This window comes from Entelurus aequoreus, linkage group LG01, assembly GCF_033978785.1.
Source record: "Entelurus aequoreus isolate RoL-2023_Sb linkage group LG01, RoL_Eaeq_v1.1, whole genome shotgun sequence".
In the NCBI taxonomy this organism is placed as follows: domain Eukaryota; kingdom Metazoa; phylum Chordata; class Actinopteri; order Syngnathiformes; family Syngnathidae; genus Entelurus; species Entelurus aequoreus.
In genome coordinates, this window is record NC_084731.1 from 25096713 (window position 1) to 25122083 (window position 25371).

Consider the following 25371-nt stretch of genomic DNA (forward strand, 5'->3'; position numbering starts at 1 on the left):
TAGACTAATTCAAGCATTAATCAATTAATTAATTTTTTGTAAAACAAATTGATGAATGTGTGTTGAACATACTTAGCCTATAAAATGAATGTGTGTTAAACATACTTGGTTTACAAAGCTGATTCTGATTTAACCGACTGTTTATACGGTGGCCAGGATTTTCTCCACCTGTGACTTGTCCTTGTCTGATACCAGCAGGGCCGAGTCATCCGCAAACAAGAACATGCTGATGACTAAAAAACTAACATTACATAAAACAAATTAAAACTACAGACCACAAAAGACAAAACAACTCACAATTTCAGAAAAAAATAGCAAAAAACAAACACTTTACAATTTTAGAAAAAAACAAAAACAAAAGCCGAAACAAATTAGGCTTTCGTAATCCGGAAATGGAATATCCAACATTACAGATTGACAGCTAAATCAGCCAATCATTGTGTCCACCTCCGCTGAAACTTTACGTCTTCATTCAGGCTCTGCGGACATTAAAGTATTTTTGTTGTTTTTGTGTTTTTTTGGAGATTCTAATTTGTTTCGTGAAATGAAAGTGTTGTATGTTTACGAGCAACCACGGAACTCACTAAGTAGGGCGGGGCTTGTATTTGAGTGGGCGGGACTTGTGTTTGAACGTGCAGCGGGGAAACATAGAGTAGCCTCGATGCGTCGTCGTTGTGATTAACTTACTGCAATTTGCCTGAAGGAGTCAGCATCAAAATACCCCGAATTGCACGGAACGGACAATGTTGACGCCAGCGTGTTGCGGCGGACTGTGCAGTTGACATAACATTCTCCGTGGGTGATTAGCCCAGCTAGTAGCTAAACGTTGTGTAAGCTAGCTGTTAAGTTTCACATTTACTCATGCATGGCGCCCATCTACGTTATCTTACTGCAGAATAACAACAGGACGCTTCTTTGGAAATTAAAATGCCTATTCGAGCAGTTTGTACAATTTGCGCCGATTTCTTCGATCCCTTCAAAGATGTTGCTGCCATCCACTGCGGCCACATTTTCCATCATGACTGGTAACGTCCTCAAATTGAAGGTTTTTTTTTATTTATTTAATGTCTCCTTTTTCATTGTTACATTATTTATTCGCCTGTTAGCCTCCTTCAGTGGTTCCAAGCAGCGCCTATAAAGTCATGTCCCCAGTGTAGGAAGCAGGTAAGGATGCGTCCATTGATTGATTGATTGATTGAGACTTTTATTAGTAGATTGTACAGTACATATTCCGTACAATTAACCACTAAATGGTAAAACTCGAATAAGTTTTTCAACTTGTTTGACTTAAATCAATTCATGGTACAAATATATATTATCATAATGCAGTCATCACACAAGTTAATCATCAGAGTATATACATTGAATTATTTACATTATTTACACTCCGGGAGGGGGGTTAGGTTTGGTTGATATTAGCACCAATGTTCCCTCTAATTTTTCATGTGTGTGAGCAAACGCAAAAACTCCCTGAGCATTCAGTGGAGCCCATGTGAGCAACATCAGACGTGTACACTGTGGCTACACCAGCAGCACACCTGTCCCGAACCTGACTAAATAACAAGTTAAATCTCCATCCATCCATTTTTATAGTCTTTGGTATGACTCGGTTTGAAATCACGACCTACCGATCTCAGGGCGGACACTCTAACCACAAGGCCACTGAAGTGAGCATGCTAACAGTTATGTGCTCGTACAACACTTAAAGGCCTACTGAAATGAAATGTTCTTATTTAAACGGGGATAGCAGGTCCATTCTATGTGTCATACTTGATAATTTCGTGATATTGCCATATTTTTGCTGAAAGGATTTAGTAGAGAACATTGACGATAAAGTTCGCAACTTTTGGTCGCTGATAAAAAAGCCTTGCCTGTACCGGAAGTAGCGTGACGTCACAGGTTGTGGAGCGCCTCACATCTGCACATTGTTTACAATCATTCCCACCAGCAGCGAGAGCGATTCGGACCGAGAAAGCGACGATTACCCCATTAATTTGAGCGAGGATGAAAGATTCGTGAATGAGGAAAATGAGAGTGAAGGATTAGAGAGCAGTGGAAGCGATTCAGATAGGGAAGATGCTGTGAGAGGCGGGTGGGACCTGATATTCAGCTGGGAATGACTAAAACAGTAAATAATAGTATACTCTATTAGCCACAACACAACCAGGCTTATATTTAATATGCCACAAATTAATCCGCATAACAAACACCTCACCCCTCCCGTCCATATAACCCACCAATACAACTCAAACACCCGCACAACACACTCAATCCCACAGCCCAAAGTACCGTTCACCTCCGTAAAGTTCATACAGCACATATATTTTCCCAAAGTTACGTATGTGACATGCACATAGCGGCACGCACGTACGGGCAAGCGATCAAATGTTTGGAAGCCGCAGCTGGTACTCACGGTAGCACGTTTGCTTTTCAAGTCAAAGTCCTCCTGGTAAGAGTCCAGCCGGCCGCTAATACACCGCTTCCCACCTACAGCTTTCTTCTTTGCTGTCTTCATTGTTCATTAAACAAATTGCAAAAGATTCACCAACACAGATATCCAGAATACTGTGGAATTTTGCGATGAAAACAGACGACTTAATAGCTGGCCACAATGGTGTCCCAATATGTCCGCGCAAACGTCATCATACCGAGACGTTTTCAGCAGAATATTTTGCGGTAAATTTAAAATTGCACTTTACTAATCTAACCCGGCCGTATTGGCATGTGTTGCAATGTTAAGATTTCATCATTGATATATAAACTATCAGACTGCGTGGTCGGTAGTAGTGGGTTTCAGTAGGCCTTGAAGTTATATGTCTGAGGCTTTCGGATTAAAAAATGGCTAAAAAAAGTTAGCATACTAATAGTTGGCATGTGTGAAGAACCAAGTCATTTGACTCTGAGGCGTTCCGCTGCAAAGTTGGCTAAATAAGTTAGCTTGCCAACAGTAAGCATGTGTCAAGTACCGAGTTGTATGATTCTGATGCTATTAGCTGCAAAATTGGCACCAAAAAAAAAAGTTAGCATGTTAGGTAGAAAATGGATGGATGTTAACGGTTAGCATGTGTCGAGTACCAAGTTATATGACTCTGAGGCGTTCGGATGCAAAATTGGCTAAAAAAGTTAACATGTGTCAAGTACCAAGTTATATGACTCTGAGGCATGTGGATTCATCCATCCATCCATTTGCTACCGCTTATCCCTTTCGGGGTCGCGGGCGGTGCTGGAGCCTATCTCAGCTGCATTCGGGCGATTCAAAATTGGCACAAAAAAAGAAAGTTGGCACACTCATATTAGTAACACTGTCAGAGGCTGAGCCAATCAGTGGCCACGAAACCAAACAGCATGCTTTGATTGTTTTGGTCTCGTCTAGGCCTATACTACTATAATATTGATATTTTTACTTCATTTATCCATTTTTACGCTTGAAAATGCTGAATTCAGGGTATATTATGTTTTGCTACTGGTAACACAAAGCTAAGATATGGATGCTGTGTTCAGATAGTTTAGCACAGACCTGGGCAAATTAAGCCCCGGGGGCTACATGCGGCCCGTTAAGCTTTTCAATCCGGTCGAAATAAATATTTTTTTTATATCTTTAAGATGGAAAGTGTAGCTGCCATTATGATGTGCAGTGATGTTTTCTAATGACCGTAAGTCTTGAACTATACACAGTATTTCTATGGTTGGAATCTGTGCTTTTGCATGATATTTTAGTGACTAGTGTTGTCCTGATACCAATATTATTTCGATACTTTTCGGTACTTTTCTAAATAAAGGGGACCAGAAAAAATTGCATTATTGGCTTTATTTTAACAAAAAATCTTAGGGTGTGGCGGACCTGTACTTTTCAGAGGCGGTATGGTACCGAATATGATTAATTAGTATCGCGGTACTATACTCATACCCGTATACCGTACAACCCTACTAGTTACTATGGTAATCTACGTCACAGCAGGTCAGACGAGGCACCAAGCAGTGTGGGTGTGGCTTGATTGTAAAATATGTCGATTGAGAGGGGGTGTGACGTTCATACAGTATGTTCTCAATATTCAGGGTTTTATCGTTATAAGAAACATTTAAAATTCCATTCCGTTTTTAAGGCGGTCTGTCATAACATTTTTAGCATTCAATCAGACTTTATTGTATTAGTTTTCCTAAAAAATAGATATACCGGCCCCCAGACACATTTGTTTTCTCTAAATTTGGCCCCCGAGTCAAAATAATTGCCCAGGCCTGGTTTAGCATATATTGAATGACTTATGATGTTTTGGTTCTAGGATCTTTAATGTAATAAAATGTATTAAAGTAGCCCCTGCAGCATTCTAGTTTTATCTTTGCGGCCCTCGCTGGAAAAAGTTTGGACACCCCTGTTCTAGCACATGTTCAACCAGCTCAATGAACTAATATTAACTAATATCAAATGTATTGCATAGGTCAGCAGCAGGCATGTTATTAGCAGGCTCTTCTTTAACATTCCTGCAGAGGAAGAGTGTTCAACAGATCCTGAATACTTGCAGGTACTAGTACTAGTTAAACATTCTAAATATTCCCTCTGTGACTTAAGACATTGTTTGACATTTGTCTCCCTTCTCCCCCCCTTTTTTTTTTTTAGAATGAACTTGGCAGGCTAAGGGTCCTTCTAAGTTCTAAAGGTAACATTGATATTTGTTTTGTAAGATGATTACCGGTAAGAAAACGCCAAGGCTGAGATTTCACCGTCTTATTTTATGTAGAAAAAGACTGGCGGGACAAACAAAAAACCGTGGAGACTCTTACGGACACTGTGGACAAGCAGGGGAGAGACTTGGACAGTATGAGGAAAGACGTTGTAGAAAAGGAGAAGTTGTGTTCTGCTCTCAGAGTATGCAGTCTGTTTTCTTAACGTTGAAACACATTTCTTTATTATTGCATGTCTAATGGTGTTTTTTTTATTACTTGACTTTACAGAAACAAATGACCTACCTGGAGACTCAACATAATGACACCCAGGCTGTTAAGGAGGAGGCTCGCAGACTGAGGACCAAACTGAAAACCTATGAGAGGTGAGTGCATTAAAACCAATTATACCAAAACCTGGCCCACAGGAAGTCCCAAGTTAAATGTTTTTATTATTTTTAAATTTTTTAATCTTTCCTTTCTAATCCATTTTCTACCGCTTGTTACTCTTGGTGTCTCCTAGCCGCTCAGGCAAATCATATTGTCTAAAAATGAATTTTCCAATCGATAACGTGACAATGTTCAAGGCCTACTGAAACCCACTACTACCGACCACGCAGTCTGATAGTTTATATATCAATGATGAAATCTTAACATTGCAACACATGCCAATACGGCCGGGTTAGATTAGTAAAGTACAATTTTAAATTTCCCGCGAAATATTCAGCTGAAAATGTCTCGGTATGATGACATTTGCGCGTGACGTCACGGATTGTGCGGACATACTGGGGCACCATTGTGGCCAGCTATTAAGTCGTCTGTTTTCATCGCAAAATTCCACAGTATTCTGGACATCTGTGTTGGTGAATCTTTTGCAATTTGTTTAATGAACAATGAAGACAGCAAAGAAGAAAGCTGTAAGTGGGAAGCGGTGTATTAGCGGCGGGCTGCAGCAACACAACCAGGAGAACTTTGAGTTGGATAGCAGACGCGCTACGGTGAGCACGTAGCTTTGGCTTCAAAACATTTGATCGCTTGCCCGTACGTGCGTGCCGCTATGTGCATGTCACGTACGTAACTTTGGGGAAATATACTGTATGTGCTGTATGAACTTTACGGAGGTGAACGGTACTTTGGGCTGTGGGATTGAGTGTGTTGTGCGGGTGTTTGAGTTTATTGGGGGGTTATATGGACGGGAGGGGGGAGGTGTTTATGTGGCATATTAAATATAAGCCTGGTTGTGTTGTGGCTAATAGAGTATATATACCTGTATATGCCTTGTGTTTATTTACTGTTTTAGTCATTCCCAGCTGAATGTCAGGTCCCACCCGCCTCTCACAGCATCTTCCCTATCTGAATCGCTTCCACTGCCCTCTAATCCTTCACTCTCACTTTCCTCATCCACAAATCTTTAATCCTCGCTCAAATTAATGGGGTAATCGTCGCTTTCTCGGTCCGAATCGCTCTCGCTGCTGGTGGCCATGATTGTAAACAATGTGCAGATGTGAAGCGCTCTACAACCTGTGATGTCACGCTACTTCCGGTACAGGCAAGGCTTTTTTATCAGCGACCAAAAGTTGCAAACTTTATCGTCGATGTTCTCTACTAAATCCTTTCAGCAAAAATATGGCAATATCGCGAAATGATCAAGTATGACACATAGAATGGACCTGCTATCCCCGTTTCAATACGAAAATTTAATTTCAGTAGGCCTTTAAATGTTGATGAACATCAATGTTAATTGATGTTAAATGACAAAACGGATTATAAAGACAATGTATATATGTGTGTATATATATATATATATATATATATGTGTGTATATATATATATATATATATATATATATATATATATATATATATATATATATATATATATATATATATATATATATATATATATATATATATATATATATATATACAGCCTGGCCCCCGGCCAAATTTTTTTAACCCAATGCGGCCCCCGAGTCAAAAAGTTTGGGGACCCTTGAGGTAAACGGATTAGTTAGTAACACGCAACGTTTGGCCGTAGGATAAAAGGGACTGTGTAAGAAAACAGTGATTCATAAAAAGTGAGGCATACAAAAAGGTAGGTACCACTGTTGCTTAGTGGTTAGAGTGTCCGCCCTGAGATCGGTAGGTTGTGAGTTCGAACCCCGGCCGAGTCATACCAATGACTATAAAAATGGGACCTATTACCTCCCTGCTTGACACTCAGCATCAAGAGTTGTAATTGGGGGTTAAATCACCAAAAATTATTCCCGGGCGCGGCCACCGCTGCTGCTTACTGCTCCCCTCACCTCCCAGGGGGGGATCAAGGGTGATGGGTCAAATGCAGAGAATAATTTCCCCACACCTAGTGTGTGTGTGTGACGATCATTGGTACTTTAACTTAACTGTATACTAAATGTGCTTTTTGTTCTTCTCCCAACTTTGTGTGCTCACACTGCTCGTCGGCCACCAGCCTGAATGTTTTATTACAAGGTCAAAGATCAGAAGTGGAGTCCATGATTACAGACATGGGGGTTAGTCAGGCTGCTGTGGAGCAGCTCTCCATCTACTGTATCTCTCTCAAAAAGTAAGTAAATGTCCTTATTGAGCTCCTTCCACAAGAACTGTGAGTCTCCATGAATGACATTTCTGTCGTCGACACCTCTTTTTTTCAGAGAGTATGACAACCTAAAGGGAAGCCTAAAGTCTTCTAACGACGCGTGCGAGAGGCTGAGGAGGGAAGTGTTCACTTCCAACAACAAGGTGTAATCACCTTAGCGAGTCAGTGATCATATTTAATATGCTTATGTCTCTATAAAGTGGTGTTTTTCTTTAGTTCCAAAAAGCCTCAATGGCAGTGAATCAAGCAAAAGAGGACAAAGAGTCTCTGCAAAAGGATCTGGAGGGTGCTGACAAAGAGATCTCTGTAAGGCACTGCAAGAGAATCATAGAGAGGAATCCATGTTGGTATAGCTGCATGCATACATTACACACTGTATCTTACCGTAGAGTCTGAAGAAGAAGGTGGAGTTCCTGCAGAAGTCTCTGACTACGCCAACACGGACCAACGAGGCACTCAGCCGGCTGGTCTTTGAGAGGTAAACGCCCCTCGCAGTTGGACTAAAATCCCACATTTGTGCTAACCTGACTTTTCCCCGCTACCCTCTCAGCCCGGCTCCTATAGAGCTGAAACCACACCTCCACCAGCCTGTGGATGGTGAGGACGTTGACCTGAACATGACTTTTGACCTAAAGACCCCAGATGATGTGACCAAGAGACCAATGAAGGCCCCATCCAAGAAGATGCATTCAGACCATCAATCGTATGTATTTTTTGTATCTCACAAGAGTCAGTGCACCTCGACCCCTGTACCTTCTAGTGACAATACTGTAGGAATGAAACTTGGTGTAAACTTAGAGTAGTCACTGTGTAAATCCAGGCATGTGAAATGTCAGCGGAAATTTGCTTTTTTAAACATTACAGTATTTTCCGCACTATAAGGCGCACCGGATTATAAGGCGCACCTTCAATGAATGGCCTATTTAAAAATGTGTTCATATATAAGGCGCACCGCATTATAAGGCGCATAGAATAGATGCTACAGTAGAGGCTGGGGTTACGTTATGCATCCCGTACAGTGTTTCCCATAAACTGCCAAGATACCTGTGGCGGTGTGGCTATGGGCGTGGTCACCATGACATCATCGAGTAATTTGCATAATTTGCTACAATGATATGATTTTCTCTAAAAAGGCTCAAAAAATGTATACTTACTAATTAATAACAATTTTGTTTTAAATGTCCATCCATCTATCCATCCATTTTACAATATAATTACAACACTTTATGTACATATTTATATACAGATTTGAACAATAAGTTATTCACTGAAATATATTTATTAATTGTGGTTCTTACAAAAAATATATCTTATAAAATATAAAAGCTAAAATGTCTCTTAAAGCTCTGCCCCTTTAATTAGTGCATACTAAATAATTTAACTTTAGCCTACTACTACAACCATATTTTTTACCAGCAACATAAAGTGAAACAGAGGCAGAGGTGTCCTGCCGCAGTCAGTAACAAATAAACAGAAAACAGTTGTGGTCAAATACAAATAAGGCAACAAGAGAAGTATCCTATACTTCTCTTTTGTAAAGTAAATCTGAACAGCCTATATGGGCATCTACATCAACTATATGATTTACCTGAGAAGCTGGACAGGACACACAAAAAAAAAAAAAAAAAATGTTTTAATTATTTTTTAATTTTATTTGTGGTGGACGTAACTCTTTGGTGACGGGCCGCCACAAATAAATGAATGTGTGGGAAACACTGCCGTAGTTGCGAGACCTGTTGTGGCTCAATATTGGTCCATATATAAGGCGCACCGGATTATAAAGCGCACTGTCAGCTTTTGAGAAAATTTGAGGTTTTTAGGTGCGCCTTATAATGCGGAAAATACGGTAATTTTTTGGCGTCACAATATCACTTTTGTGTTTTTTAATGAAATATTTTTTAAAAAATCCGATCTAAACAAAATTTGTTGCCTCAGCAAGGAACTTATCATGGAGGTGTGTTTGGGTTCGTTGTCATAATAATAGTATTCCCTCAATTATCAATGTTAATTGGTCCTTAGCCTGACCGTGGTAATTGCATTTCCACCATGTAGGAATTATTCATTATAATTAATTTGTCTACCGCATAAAAAATACTTTAAATATGCTTTTTTTAAAAAAATCCATGATAGAGTGAAGCCACAAACTTTGAAGTGCGACATGGCGAGAGACTATCCCAATATTGCTGTTGGGGGTTTTTTTGTATTTCCCAGATCACATCACTGAGATATACAAGCTGTACACTAACTACTGTCGAGTGTCATTGCTGTATTTCTATATTACGTCATATTGACTACTGGAAGAAGTACATTTGTTAGCATTTATAACTGCTTCAATTACCAGGTCATCCGTCTCAAAACACAAAGAGAAGGCGTCGTCGTTAAGCAAGGTACATTTCATGGATCATTTCATAGAAGGTCTATTTCCAAATTTGAGAGTATAACTGGAGCATTTTGTCACTCAGGCCCGAGAGGAAGATCCTTTTATGAGGAATTCCCTCCTCTTCAGGAAGAAGACTTTTGGGAGCATGTTGGACCCTCAGAGGAAGCTTGGAGCTGTATGTGAACAAGTCCTCCCCCGACATCTTTTGGAAACATGTTTGTCATTTAAATAACTAAAGTTACTCTTCATTTTAGGTGAAAAGTGGTTACGATGGATTAGGAGGACGGACCAAATTCTTCCAACCTGTATCCTTCTGTTACTTGCTATGGCAGTCGCTAACTTTTTTGAACGGTAGGAGTGGGTTCTTTACTTTAACCCAGTTTGATGTTCGTTTTTGGGATTCAACAGTTAACCGATTTTGCTAATAACTGCGATTAAACATCACGTTTATTTGAACACAAATATGTGTTTCTGTCCTCCAATTCAGACATTATGCCTGTACATTTTTTTCGGCACAACCTGCCTATAAATATACTCAAGTAAAAGTATGTTGCATTAAAACTACTCTCAGAAGTACAATTTATCCCAAACGTTACTCAAGTAGATGTAACGGAGTAAATGTAGCGCATTACTACCCACCTCTGCCTAAAATACATTGGAAAGCTGGCGCCCTCTAGGCATCTGTGCAAATGTTGCAAACAGCCCCTTTAATCATCTAGATAGGTCTTTAATGTCAATCTGTCCATTTTTGTACCACTTGATTATTTGTGAAGCCATGATTTTTACTCAGACAATAATTGTACAGTGAAAATCCATAACCGTTGCCTCCTTACTCCACTCATGAGTTGACTGAATGGATGTTATGCAATCTCGCTCAGGAAAAACACAATTTTTGTTGGCAATTTGTTCCTTGACCTGGCCTTCCTACGCAGTCCCCATTGGCAGAGATCCGCCCACTGATGAAAGCTAAAAAGAAAAAGGTGAGCAGGCCCCCTCCCAAGGCGACGACCTGCCTGACGCTGGACAGCTTCCTGGAATGAGGGAGTCACACAGCACGTATGAACAGGACTCTTTCTCAAAAAACACTTTATAGGACACTTTTTGAGACATTGGAACATTTTATGTTTCAACCGTCAGACAATCTTTTCTGACGTTTTGTTTTTGCGTGAGAATGAATTTATGGGGTTGAGTCGGAATTATGAAAAATGGTCACTTTTGCACTTATTTAAAATCTGCTGTATGGTAGTCAAAATGTTTTAGTTGATTGATCCTATCAAATGGACAACACTTAAATAATAAAGAGTACTTTTTTTATTAATGTTGTGGAGTCCTCTCTCCAGCAGAGGGCGGCATACACAACGTTTTTGCTTGTGGAAGACAAAGTACTGCCTGGAAAACTTGCAGAGTTCCCCTGTTGTATAACATCACACAATTTGGCTTTCATATAAAATCTGAATTGTAAATTTAAATAGCATGAAAACTCACTGTAAATACTGAAATTGCAATTAGTGGTACCTTTTTAAGATCTTCCTTTCATGAGATAGAGCCAGTGATGTACGGTCAGGAGCAGTAGGTGATACCGTGAAATAATATTTTATATTTTACATTTTCTTCTGAAATAAATGCTGAATTTATAAATTTCCTAAACAAATGAAGGGCAGAAACCTGCGATGAGTCTACACCAGGGGTGTCCAAACTTTTTCCACTGAGGGCCGCACACAGAAAAATTAAAACATGCGGGGGCCATTTTGATAGTTTTCATTTTCAAACCATAACAAAATATATGGATTTTGTTTGTTTTTTACCTTTATGGCTCCCGGGGACCATAAAGGGTCTAAGTCATTAAAATGTTAAAAACAATTCAAATTATTATTTTTTTTGTATAACGCTTACAGTAAATCTGTACAGTATATCAACTTCAGGTTGATATAAAGTTTAAAAAAAACAAAAAGGTTTTATGCCCCCTCTGTCAAAGACAACTTAGTTTTTTATAATAAAACTGAAATATGCAGTATTTCCCCCACTGCCCAAAACATTCAGAAAGCAATGTTTGATGTGAAGAATTAGAGCCTTAAAAATATCAATAATGCAGGACACCATTGATTTTAACTCATTATTTTTTTTGAGTAATCACAGTGAAAAGATAAATAAAAATCCCATTAATTATATTTGGGATCCAAAAGGTGCCCCACTCAGAAAGTGATACATTAGTTGTTTTTTTTACTTTCAACACTTAAGTTACGAGCTCAATTTCAGATATATCTGTCGATTTTACGTTTGAACTATTATTTTGTTTGTTTTATGCTCTTTTGGCAAATAAAATGTTGATGTTTTTGTATGGCAACCACACAATATATGCAATATTTCCCACATAAAACATTTTAAAGTGAAATATTTGAAATAATTGGAGCCTTCGTTATAACATTGATTTTATTTATTTTTTGGATCAATGGCAAAAAAAGAATAAAGATAGACAAAAGAAAAAAAAAAGCCTGCATGGTAGCTTTGTGTCAACATTGCAACTTTTTATAGTTAGAGTTCACCTCATTCCACTTTTTTAAATGTTTTTTTAATTTTTGCAATAGCATTTCCAGAATGTGTGGCGGGCCGGTAAACAATTAGCTGCGGGCCGCAAATGGCCCCCGGGCCGCACTTTGGACACCCATGGTCTACACGCACTCTGCCTACCTCAGATTGGGTAAATCCTTCATAAACCCGGTGAGATGATACACTGAACACAAATATAAACCCAACACTTTTTGTTTTTGCTCCAATGTTTCATTAGTTGAACTCGAAGATCCAAAACTTTTGCTATACACATATAATACCTATTCCTCTCAAATATTGTTCACAAATCTGTCTAAATCTGTTAGTGAGCATTTTTTTTTTGCCAAAATAAATGTGCAGTTTTATCACACAGCACATTGCCACAGATGCTGCAAGTTTTGAGGGAGCGTGCAGTTGGCATGCTGACTGCAGGAACGTCTACCAGAGCTGTTGCCCGTGAACTGAATGTTCATTTCTCTACCATAAGTAATCTTCAAAGGCGTTTCAGAGAATTTGGCAGTACATCCAACCGGCCTCACCACCAAGAACACGCGTTAGCACACCAGCCCATGACTTTCACATCCAGCAGGTGCACCTCCATGATTGTCTGAGACCAGCCAACTGGACAGCTGTTGTAACAATCGGTTTGCATGACCAAAAAATTTCTGCACAAACTGTGAGAAACTGTCTCAAGGAAGCTCATCTGCATGCTTGTCGTCCACATCCGGGTCCAGACCTGACAGCAGTTTGTCGTCGTCAAATGCTCACATTCGATGGCGTCTGCCACGTTGGAGAGGTGTTCTCTTCACGGATGGAATACGGTTTTCACTTTTCAGGGCAGATGGCAGACGGCGTGTGTGGCAGAGAGGTTTGCTAATGTCAACCTTGTGAATGGAGTGGCCCGTGGTCGGGGTGGGGTTATAGTATGGGCAGGCGTGTGTTATGGACAACAAACGCAAATGCATTTGATTGATGGTATTTTCAATGCAGAGAGAGAACGTGACGAAATCCTGAGGCCCATTGTTGTGCCATTCACCCGAGACCATCACCTCATGTTGCAGCATGACAATGCACGGCCCCATGTTGCAAAGATCTGTACACAATTCCTGGAAGCTGAAAGCATCCCAGTTCTTGCATGGCCAGCATACTCAGCGGACATGTCACCCATTCAGCATGTTTGGGATGCTGTGGATCGGCGTATATGACAACGTGTTCCAGTTCCTGCCAATATCCAGCAACTTCACACAGCCATTGAAGGGGAGTGGACCAACATTCCACAGACCACGATCAACAACCTGATCAACTCTATGCAAAGGAGATGTGTTGCACTGCGTGAGGCAAATGGTGGTCACACCCGATACTGAATGCTTTTCTGACCACCCCAGACCTCAATAAAGCAAAACTGCCCATTTCAGAGTGGCCTTTTATTGTGGGCAGCCTCAGGCACGTGATGTTTAATCAGCATCTTGATACGCCACACCTGTAAGGTGGGATGGGATAGGCAAAGAAGAAATGCTCACTAACACACAGATTTTTGGACAATATTTGAGAGGAATAGGTCTTTCGTGTGTATAGTAACATTTGTAGATCTTTGAGTTCAACTCGTGAAAAACGGGAGCAAAAGCATTTTTGTTCTGTATGCGTGGATGTTTCTGTTTGTCCAAATGTTGCCAACGGAATGATTGTACAGACATTTATTATACGCCATTACTTAATTTCCACAGCCTGTGAGATGTCTTCGATGTAAAGGTTTTTTTTTTTCTCTCTACAGAGAGGCAAAGCCACTGATAGGTTTTTAAAATAAAATAGCAAACGTGACTTTTGCGACAGATTTATAGAAATTCCAAAGGAAGGATTTGACTTTGTATACAGATAAAAAATGGTTTTCAGCAGAGGTGGGTATAAGTACGCTACATTTTTTGGGTAAATTGTACATGTCAGATTAGTGTTAATTCAACATACTTTTATTTTGTTGCATTAGATTTCTTTCCCATTGCTACATGTATTTATATTATATTTGTGTGAATCCCACAGGGAATCTACACATATGTTGTTCTACATCAAAAATGGATCTATTTATCATAGTTATATTCTTCCGCCTCCTTCCCCTCCAGTTTTTATCCAATAGGAACCAAGTATCAAAACGTTCGGCTGTGCTGAGACACCACTGTTTGTCACATTTGTCTTCCCAAATTTTCCTGATTACCAGGAATTCCAGATTTTCCAGGAAATGTTTCCTTTTTTGACAGCCTCCTTCTCTCCCAGTTTTCATCCGATTGGAACCATTCGAGTGTCAAAACGTTCAGCTCATATTAACCATTTTTTCTAACCAAAACTCCCAGATTACCAGGAATTGCAGGACATGTTTTCCATTGAAAATGAATGGGCCAAAATTCAAACTTGCACAATCCCCACATTTCTCACTCCACTCACCCTGGACATTCAAGCCAACATGTTTCCCGGTTCAAACATTTCCCTGATTACCAGGAATTTTAAACAAACATTTTTTTGTCCTTTTCTCTTTTGACTACTGTGTTCATCACAAAGATCATTATCAAGGCTTAGGTCAGACTGATTACAAAAATAAATACTAATCAAAAAGACTGCAATAGTTAGAAGGGACACATAAAAACTGATGACAATAAAATGTAGTACTAAAATAAATATATTTATCTAAAATTATAAATAATAATATGTTATGTTTGTTAAATATACTGTCAATGAAATGTAAGTGCAAATGGAAATAATGGATGGACAGCTTCCCCACTTTAGTCATACTTTTTGCACTTAAGAAAGTTTAGCTCAAGACTTTTTCTGTTTGTTTGATATTGTCACTACTGCCACCAGTTGTGGAAAAGTGTATTACAATTGAGTACCACTGCGGCCCATAAGGAAGACAGCTGAGAAAACTAGAGATGTCCGATAATGGCTTTTTTGCCGATATCCAATATTCCAATATTGTCCAACTCTTAATTACCGATTCCGATATCATCCGATACCGATATATACAGTCGTGGAATTAACACATTATTTATGCCTAATTTTGTTGTGTAAACAATGTAACAACATTTTCCAAAATAAATCAACTCAAGTTATGGAAAAAAATGCCAACATGGCACTGCCATATTTATTATTGAAGTCACAAAGTGCAGGGACCGAGTCCCTTTGGGACAGAGGACCCTATTGAATTTCTAGCGTTTTATTATTATACCGCCGCCTCTTTGAGCTGTAATTTGACCTCCTTAACATGCTTCAAAACTCACCAAATTGGATAAACACATCAGGACTGGAAAAAATTGCGATTTAATCAAAAAACCAAACCCCAAAACTCCAAATTGCGCTCTAGCGCCCCCTAGGAAGAAAACAGACAAAACTGCCTCTAACTCCCAGTAGGAATGTCGTAGAGACATGAAACAAAAACCTCTATGTAGGTCTCACTTAGACCTATATTTCATACACTGACAACCCCCAGCAAAAATCAACAGGAAGTTTGCAATTCCCCCTTCAAAACAAAAGTTGTGTAAAAACAGTCACCTTTTTTCAAACATTATCTCCTCTGAGCGCATTTGTCGTGTCTGCTTCAAATTGGCACAGGAGAGAGATTGAACCCTTCTGATTAAAAGTTGATGAAAGACTTTTAATTACTGCTCAGGTTTGGATGTTATGAGCCCTCAAAGTCGGTCCCGTCCATCGCTCCTTGCAGCTTTAATTTTTTTTAACATGCCTCAAAACAGCAGCTTGGAATTTGGGACATGCTCTCCCTGAGAGAGCATGAGGAGGTTGTGGGGCGGGGGGGTGTATATTGTAGCGTCCCGGAAGAGTTAGTGCTGCAAGGGGTTCTGGGTATTTGTTCTGTTGTGTTTATGTTGTGTTACGGTGCGGATGTTCTCCCGAAATGTGTTTGTCATTCTTGTTTGGTGTGGGTTCACAGTGTGGCGCATATTTGTAACAGTGCTAAAGTTGTTAATACGGCCACCCTCAGTGTGACCTGCATGGCTGTTGACCAAGTATGCCTTGCATTCACTTGTGTGTGTGAAAAGCCGTAGATATTATGTGATTGGGCCAGCACGCAAAGGCAGAGCCTTTAAGGTTTATTGGCGCTCTGTACTTCTCCCTACGTCCGTGTACACAGCGGCGTTTTAAAAAGTCATACATTTTACTTTTTGAAACCGATACCGATAATTTCCGATATTACATTTTAAAACATTTATCGGCCGATAATATCGGCAGTCCGATATTATCGGACATCTCTAGAGAAAACTCTCTCCAGAAACACTGCTCTGAAGTACTCTTACTTAAATGCAATTTATGGCTAATCTACTCACCTCTGGTTTGGTTTTATCAATACCATTTTTAAAAAAAAATAGGATTAAGAAGAGCATTTTTACCTCAAATAATTATTGTCTTTTCTTCTTATTTTTCTCAAAATGAGCAACGTGTACTGATTAGAGCACAACAATTTTAAGACAATTGAAAAGAGTCCAACCATGAACCTCACCGCACATCACTGGACAAAGTGTGGATGATAGACTGAAGCTGCCATTGTTTTACAGTGAGGTGATAGTAAACATTGCACATTTTACGCAGACAGGCAAAAAAATATTTTTTACATGAAATAGTGAATGCTCCTTTTAAAATCTTTAGTAAAGAGCGTAGTGCTTTTTAAAAACGACATCCAGTGCAAGCAAAAGTTCTGAACCCAACCCTTCCATATCTAATATATCATAATAATCACAACACGAAATCCATGCAGTGCTTTGAGAGTAAATAAGTCTCTTTAACCCTATATTGCACCGTGGGTCACAGGTCACCACAGCGCTTATTTTTCCCCAGGGAAAATAACAACTAACCTGTCCTTGACAAGTCGGAGTGCGTATAAGATTGGCATGATATCAAAAAAACAAACAATGTTTGCAGTGTTATTTTAGGTTCACTCAGCCATCATCAGTCCTTCTGGGATTGAACTAAAACGTTGTTCACTTTCAAGGTTCCTTTTGTGCATTGTTCAAGAGTTAAATAGTAGTGAAAAAGAAAAAAAAATCCAGGAACATCTTTCATAGTGTCATATTCAAAAAAAGTGGGGGGGAAAAAAATCGCCCAAGATAAATGCTTTTTTTTTTCATGTCTATAAGAGCCCATGTGATGATCGATGAAAAATATATACAGACCTCCTTCACTGCGATCTGTCCGGTTCTATCTTGGACTCGCCGTTCTGTTTGTCGTTAGATTTCTGGGAGAGGTGCGTGGACACGGTGGCTGCCTGCACCACGGCTTTGAAGCTACGCTTTCGCTTCTGCACGTTCTGCTCCGGGTGGAAGATGATGACGTAGACTTTGGGGATGTAGAGCATGCCCAGGGAGACAGTTGCGCTTAGACTCATGGACACTGTCAGGGTGGTGGTCTGGATGAACATCTGGGGGAAAAGAGCAAAAAGGGGGTCACAATAATTACTCACAGGACATTGTTGTAACATTCTGTGACTCTGGGATGGCTACCGAATTATGTCGCTACTACTAGGTATCCATTCACATTCAATCAAACGGTGCCATATTTCAAACACTTGGTGGGGAAACAAGCACTCAAAGTGGACTCAGTCAGGCCTCTAGGTGATGTTGCAATGTTCAATACCAACAACGCAAGCATGCCCAAACATACAGTGCAGCTCCACTTTATAAAATGTGCTAGCTCAATGCTAATTTACATTGGCTGCGGCACATACATGCTATTGATTAGCATTGGCAATTATTAGGGATGTCCGATAATATTGGACTGCCGATATTATCGGCCGATAAATGCTTTAAAATGTAATATCGTAAATTATCGGTATCTGTTTCATAATTATCGGTATCGGTTTCAAAAAGTAAAAGTTATGACTTTTTAAAACGCCGCTGTGTACACGGACGTAGGGAGAAGTACAGAGCGCCAATAAACCTTAAAGGCACTGCCTTTGCGTGCCGGCCCAGTCACATAATATCTACGGCTTTTCACACACACAAGCAAGGCCTACTTGATCAACAGCCATACAAGTCACACTGAGGGTGACCGTATAAACAACATTAACACTGTTACAAATATGCGCCACACTGTGAACCCACACCAAACAAGAATGACAAACACATTTCGGGAGAACATTCCGCACCATAACACAACATAAACACAACAGAACAAATACCCAGAACCCCTTGCAGCACTAACTCTTCCGGGACGCTACTATATATACCCCCTACCCCCACCTCAACCCCGCCCACCTCAACCTCCTCATGCTCTCTCAGAGAGAGCATGTCCCAAATTCCAAGCTGCTGTTTTGAGGCATGTTAAAAAAAAATAATGCACTTTGTGACTTCAATAATAAATATGGCAGTGCCATGTTGGCATTTTTTTCCATAACTTGAGTTGATTTATTTTGGAAAACCTCGTTACATTGTTTAATGCATCCAGCGGGGCATCACAACAAAATTAGGCATAATAATGTGTTAATTCCACGACTGTATATATCAGTATCGGTTGATATCGGAATCTGTAATTAAGAGTTGGACAACATCGGATATCGGCAAAAAAGCCATTATCGGACATCTCTAGTAAAAAGTACAATATTCAAGTATGGACCGTAATAAACAATCCACGGTCTGCTAGCGGCCTCCGTCTTGCACTTTGAGCACCCCTGGTTTCTAAATGACAAAAGTCACATGACACCCACAAGTCAACGGCTGGTCTGCACACTTGTGGCGATGTTGTATGCATGTCCACAACGGTGGTCATGCACACTGGGCTTGTGGAGGTGCCCTGCATGCAGGAAACACTTCCTGTCTTCACTTTTAATGTGTACTGTCAACGTGGGAATTATACCACCACCTAACCGAGAGGCGCCAAATCTATTTGTGGCGGCCCAAATGTATGTATTGAGTACCACTGCACTACTCTATCAGGGACTAAAACCCATGCAAGCACCGGAATGGAGACTGGATGGATACCATTCAAATTGTATACTGTATTAAACCATGACATGCTAAATGTCAAATGACTTCCATTTTGATGAGGTTCACACATCTTTTTCTCTGAAATTGCATCCGATTGAAATGAAAATGTCACTCAGAGTTTATTTGAAGAGCAGAGCTCGGGGTTGGGGTTTGTGGTTGTGGTTGTTCTCTGCAAGTGTGGTTTCCGTGGCTGGACTGAAATATCATGGTGGACAAACAGATAAATAATTAACTACGGAAGTTAGAAAAAAGATGAAAAGCATCAAGAAGAAGGGTGTATGACAGAGCAGGTCATGAAGAATAACATACAAACCCCAAAACCAGTAAAGTTGGCACGTTGTGTAAATCGTAAATAAAAAGAGAATACAATGATTTGCAAATCCTTTTCAGCCTATATTCAATTGAATAGACTGCCAAGACAAGATAATTAACGTTCGAACTGGAAAACTAATTTTCTTTTGCAAATATTAGCTCATTTGGAATTTGATGCCTGCAACATGTTTCAAAAAAGCTGGCACATGTGGCAAAAAAGACTGAGAAAGTTGAGGAATGCTCATCAAACACTTATTTGGAACATCCCACAGGTGAACAGGCTAATTGGGAACAGGTGGGTGCCATGATTGGGTATAAAAGCAGCTTCCATGAAATGCTCAGTTATTCACAAACAAGGATGGGGCGAGAGTCACCACTTGTCCCACTGCTCCCCTCACCTCCCAGGGGGTGAACAAGGGGATGGGTCAAATGCAGAGGACAAATTTCACCACACCTAGTGTGTGTGACAATCATTGGTACTTTAACTTAACTGAACTTTAACTTTGTGAACAAATGCGTGAGCAAATTGTTTAAGAACACGATTTCTCAACCAGCTATTGCAAGGAATTTAGGGATTTCACCATCTACGGTCCGTAATATCATCAAAAGGTTCAGAGAATCTGGAGAAATCACTGCACGTAAGCAGCAAGGCTGAAAACCAACATTGAATGCCCGTGACCTTGGGTCCCTCAGGCGGAACTGCATCAAAAACCACCATCAGTGTGTAAAGGATATCACCACATGGGCTCAGGAACACTTCAGAAAACCACTGTCAGTAACTACAGTTCTTTGCTACATCTGTAAGTGCAAGTTAAAACTCTACTGTGCAAAGCAAAAGCCATTTATCAACAACACCCAGAAACGCCGCCGGCTTCGCTGGGCCCGAGCTCATCGAAGATGGACTGATACAAAGTGTTCTGTGGTCTGAGGAGTCCACATTTCAAATTGTGGATGTCGTGTCCTCCGGAACAAAGAGGAAAAGAACCATCCGGATTGTCCTAGGCGCAAAGTTCAAAAGCCAGCATCTGTGACGGTATGGGGGTGTATTAGTGCCCAAGGCATGGGTAACTTACACATCTGTGAAGGCACCATTAATGCTGACAGGTACATACAGGTTTTGGAGCAACATATGTTGCCATCCAAGCAACGTTATCATGGATGCCCCTGCTTATATCAGCAAGACAATGCCAAGCTTGTGTTACAACAGCGTGGCTTCATAGTAAAAGAGTGCAGGTACTAGACTGGCCTGCCTGTAGTTTAGACCTGTTCCCCATTGAAAATGTGTGGCGCATTATGAAGCCTAAAATACGACAACAGTGACCCCGGACTGTTGAACAACTTAAGCTGTACATCAAGCAAGAACGGAAAATAATTCCACCTGAAAAGCTTCAAAAATTGGTCTCCTCAGTTCCCAAACGTTTACTGAGTGTTGTTAAAAGGAAAGGCCATGTAACACAGTGGTAAAAATGCCCCTTTGCCAACGTTTTTGCAATGTGTTGCTGCCATTAAATTCTAAGTTAGTGATTATTTGCAAAAAAAAATTAAGTTTCTCAGTTCCAACATTAAACATATTGTCTTTGCAGTCTATTCAATTGAATAAAAGTTGAAAATGATTTGCAAATCATTGTTTTCTGTTTTTATTTACGAATTACACAACGTGCCAACTTCACTGGTTTTGGTTTTTGCGGAGTAGGAGAACATTTCATGTCTGAGTTTCATACATTTGTGCCACTAAGCCAATGGTAAACGGTCTGTAATTTATACATGCACTGTGCAAACCATGAGCCATCAGGAGCAAGGTGGGTGAAGTGTCTTGCCAATGGGCACCACAGCCATGACTAGGATGCCAGAAGCTGGATTGGAACTAGGAACCCTCTATGCTAGCACAGCCGCTCTACCATCTGTATAATACTGTATAGTCCTTGCCTGCAAACTAGGGCTGCAACTCTTGATTATTTTGATAGTCGATTAGTCAACGATTATCTTAACGATTACTCGACGAATCAGATAATAAAGTGTACACATATGGCTGTAATTTTTCCATCGACTTCCTAATGCAGCTTAAAGGCCTACTGAAATAATTTTTTTTATTTAAACGGGGATAGCAGATCTATTCTATGTGTCATACATGATCATTTCGCGATATTGCCATATTTTTACTGAAAGGATTTAGTAGAGAACAACGACGATAAAGATCGCAACTTTTGGTATCTGACAAAAAAAAAGCCTTGCCCCTACCGGAAGTAGCGTGACGTAGTCAGTTGTACATTTCCGCAAAGTTCCCTATTGTTTACAGTGATGGCGGCCAGAAGTGAGAGCGATTCGGACCGAGAAAGCGACGATTTCCCCGCAGTGGCCTAGTGGTTAGAGTGTCCGCCCTGAGATCGGTAGGTTGAAGTTCAAATCCCAGCCGAGTCATACCAAAGACTATAAAAATGGGACCCATAACCTCCCTGCTTGGCACTCAGCAACAAAGGGTTGGAGTTGGGGGTTAAATCACCAAAATGATTCCCGGGCGCGGCGCCGCTGCTGCCCACTGCTCCCCAAGGGGATGGGACAAATGCAGAGGACAAATTTCACCACATCTAGTGTGTGTGTGACAATCATTGGTACTTTAATCTTTAATCTTAATCTTTAATTTGAGCGAGGATGAAAGATTTGTGGATGAGGAAAGTGCAAGTGAAGGACTAGTGGGGAGTGGAAGCGATTCAGATAGGGAAGATGCTGTGAGAGGCGGGTGGGACCTGATATTCAGCTGGGAATGACTACAACAGTAAATAAACACAAGACATATATATACTCTATTAGCCACAACACAACCAGCCCAAAGGACCGTTCACCTAATTCAAGGTTCATAAAGCTTATATATTTACCCAAAGTTACGTACATGACACGCACGTACGGGCAAGCGATCAAATGTTTGGAAGCGCGCGGGTGGGACATGATATTCAGCTGGGAATGACTACAACAGTAAATAAACACAAGACATATATATACTCTATTAGCCACAACACAACCAGGCTTATATTTAACATGCCACAAATTAATCCCGCATAAAAACACCTAGGTGTTTGTTATGCTAGCTCCTAGCTATAGCTAGGAGCTAGTATACTAGCTCCCGTCCATATAACCCGCCAATACAATTCAAACACCTGCACAACACACACAATCACTCAGCCCAAAGGACCGTTCACCTAACCCAAGGTTCATAAAGCTTATATATTTAACCAAAGTTACGTACGTGACACGCACATACGGGCAAGCGATCAAATGTTTGGAAGCGCACCTGCGTACTCACGGTACAGCGTCTGCGTCTGTGTATCCAAATCAAAGTAATCTTGGTAAGAGTCTGTGTTGTCCCAGTTCTCTACAGGCGTCTGTGTATAGAAGTCAAAGTCCTCCTGGTAAGAGTCTCTGTTGTCCGAGTTCATCGATCTTGACTGCATCTTTCGGGAATGTAAACAAACACCGGCTGTGTTGTGTTGCTGACTTCCCTCGCAAAATACTCCGCTTCGCACCGACAACTTTCTTCTTTGCTTGCTCAGCTTCTTTCTCCATAATGCAATGAACAAATTGCAACAGATTCACCAACACAGATGTCCAGAATACTGTGGAATAATGAGATGAAAACAGAGCTATTTTGTATTGGCTTCTGTGGGAGAGCCATACCTCTGTTTCACTGGCTACGTCACGCGCATACGTCATCATCCAAAGACGTTTTCAACCGGAAGTTTAGTGGGAAATTTAAAATTGCACTTTATAAGTTAACCCGGCCGTATTGGCATGTGTTGCAATGTTAAGATTTCATCATTGATATATAAACTATCAGACTGCGTGGTCGGTAGTAGTGGGTTTCAGTAGGCCTTTAAGGGGGTCAAATTACAGCTCAAAGAGGCGGCGGTATAATAGTAAAACGCTAGATATACAATAGGGTCCTCTGTCCCAAAGGGACACGGTCCCTAATAAGTTATTTAGTATGTTCACTATGTTATTGAACAACAACATTGTTCTTTGATTGCAATAAGAAACATACGTTTCATGTATCATAAGATTTTATGTTCAAATAAAGCTAATAATCACATTTTTGTGGTTACCTTTATTTTGAAAAGTGTTGAAAAGTATTTTGGGTACTGATACCAAAATGGTATCAAGACAACCCGTCACTCCGAGAAAACAACTGTAACCTCCCGTGTGTTTACTCTTTTTCAATATTTATGAGCCACCAGTTTGTCACAAATAACTATCATTCACAGGTGCCAGTAAACACCACACACGCCCCATCGGTTGTCGCATTGCTTTCCTGACTATTTTCATTCCAGAGCTCAAGCGGCCATGTTTTCCCCCTTGATTAATGATTCACGAGCCGGTATATGTATTCAAGAAGAGAGACTCTATTTATGGGCTTTGACCACGCTGCTCTTCCTCTATCGCCAATCCGACAGCGGTAAAGAGAGGGGACTTCTCCTGAGACAAACCCCAGTGAATTACGAACTCATTATTCAAGCAAACTGTACTGGTTATGAATAAATCAACACACATGTGCCATAAATAAGATATAATTGTGGCATAAATAAGTTATAGATTGTACACTGCCCAGCGCTCATCTCCATCATGTACTGCACTGTATCTCCTGCTTTAATATCGCTCCAGAATGGTTTCTTTTATAAGCTCATCCCTGCTTTTAGTCAGTCTTACTCAATGACCCCTTTCCATATTTCTGAAAGAAGCAGCGGTGATATATGCTATGGATTTATGCGCTTACAGCTGGAGGCGAGCCGATATATACCGGCTTAGAAATAGTGAATGATACGTGAATACTGACGAGCAGCAAGCAGGTAGAAGAAGCCCGCATCCCTTATATGTGGTCCTACACGCGATGGAGGCACATAATATTTTCATGAACCAGACAAAAGTCAAAGTCTATATTTATAACCCTTTTTTGAGTGATGATTTATTGAATGGGATGCAAATCGTGAGGGTTTGCGACCATCCCTCAAATCCGCTGACCTATTTTCCTTCTGTCCCTTTCTTATTTCCCTTCATTTCCATTTAGAGGAGGTGAAAAGATTCTGAAAGCACTTCAGGCTTTAATTGTTGCAGCCTGAGTGGTTTATAATGCAGCCTTAGTCCAATCTTTTTTTAAACAGTCCTGTGCATTGTCCACCCATCCATCCATTTTCTATCCCGCGTATCCCACATCTGCATTGTGATAGTGGAAAATAACTCGCAAAGTGGATGAAACTCTGCCTTTCTGTGAAAGGAGGCAGGAAGTCGTCCTGTGAGCAAAGCAGGAAGCGAGCACCAACCAACTCAGGTTTCATGTTGAACCTTAGAGCGATTTAATTACACTTACTGTAATTTCAATTTGCCTCACTACCATGACTACGGCAGTATCAGATCTATGAGTGCATGGCATCATATTGGAGTAATCATTGTAGTAAAACAAAGTCACATGCGAAAATCTGCACACTCGTTTAGGAACCGAGTAGTCGATAACATTTCCATATTTAGATAACAAATTAGTGAGCAAATATGCACTTCACACATTTGTCTTGAACCACATTAGACTTCACTTGAAGAACACACATCTTATGCAGCTTTCACTTTGCTTGCTGACTAAACCATCTATTGTTTTGGAGACATAAATGTGTGTTACGTCTAATCACTGGTACAAACCCCGTTTCCATATGAGTTGGGAAATTGTGTTAGATGTAAATATAAACGGAATACAATGATTTGCAAATCCTTTTCAACCCATATTCAATTGAATGCACTACAAAGACAAGATATTTGATGTTCAAACTCATAAACTTTTTTTTTTTTTTGGAAAATAATAATTAACTTAGAATTTCATGGCTGCAACACGTGCCAAAGTAGTTG

At 40.3% G+C, this 25371-nt stretch overlaps 2 protein-coding genes across 2 annotated transcripts in view; one reads left to right on the plus strand and one right to left on the minus strand.

Annotated features, from left to right (window-relative positions):
- The first annotated feature begins 600 nt into the window (after window positions 1–600).
- On the plus strand, window positions 601–10973 carry traip (TRAF-interacting protein). Its single transcript, XM_062046094.1, has 15 exons — window positions 601–1025; window positions 1107–1164; window positions 4437–4520; window positions 4616–4655; window positions 4737–4864; window positions 4951–5045; window positions 7129–7242; window positions 7331–7418; window positions 7492–7581; window positions 7665–7753; window positions 7826–7978; window positions 9617–9662; window positions 9738–9830; window positions 9910–9960; window positions 10588–10973. The coding sequence occupies exons 1-15, from the start codon at window positions 928–930 to the stop codon at window positions 10693–10695; spliced, it is 1335 nt and encodes a 444-aa protein (XP_061902078.1). The 5' UTR covers window positions 601–927; the 3' UTR covers window positions 10696–10973.
- A 3898-nt stretch (window positions 10974–14871) lies between these two features.
- The window catches only part of grm6b (glutamate receptor, metabotropic 6b), a 96412-nt gene continuing 85912 nt past the window's right edge, over window positions 14872–25371 (minus strand). The window contains exon 12 of the mRNA XM_062046151.1: window positions 14872–17615. Within this exon, the coding sequence (XP_061902135.1) occupies window positions 17376–17615 (240 nt within the window). The 3' untranslated portion in view covers window positions 14872–17375. The remainder of the gene's footprint in view (window positions 17616–25371) is intronic.

Coding starts and splice junctions, on each gene's coding strand:
- traip (XM_062046094.1), top strand. CDS start 928: ATGCCTATTCGAGCAGTTTGTACAATTTGCGCCGATTTCTTCGATCCC. Junction 7,582..7,664: donor GTGCTGACAAAGAGATCTCT/GTAAGGCACTGC, acceptor ATCTTACCGTAG/AGTCTGAAGAAGAAGGTGGA. Junction 9,663..9,737: donor AGGCGTCGTCGTTAAGCAAG/GTACATTTCATG, acceptor TTTGTCACTCAG/GCCCGAGAGGAAGATCCTTT.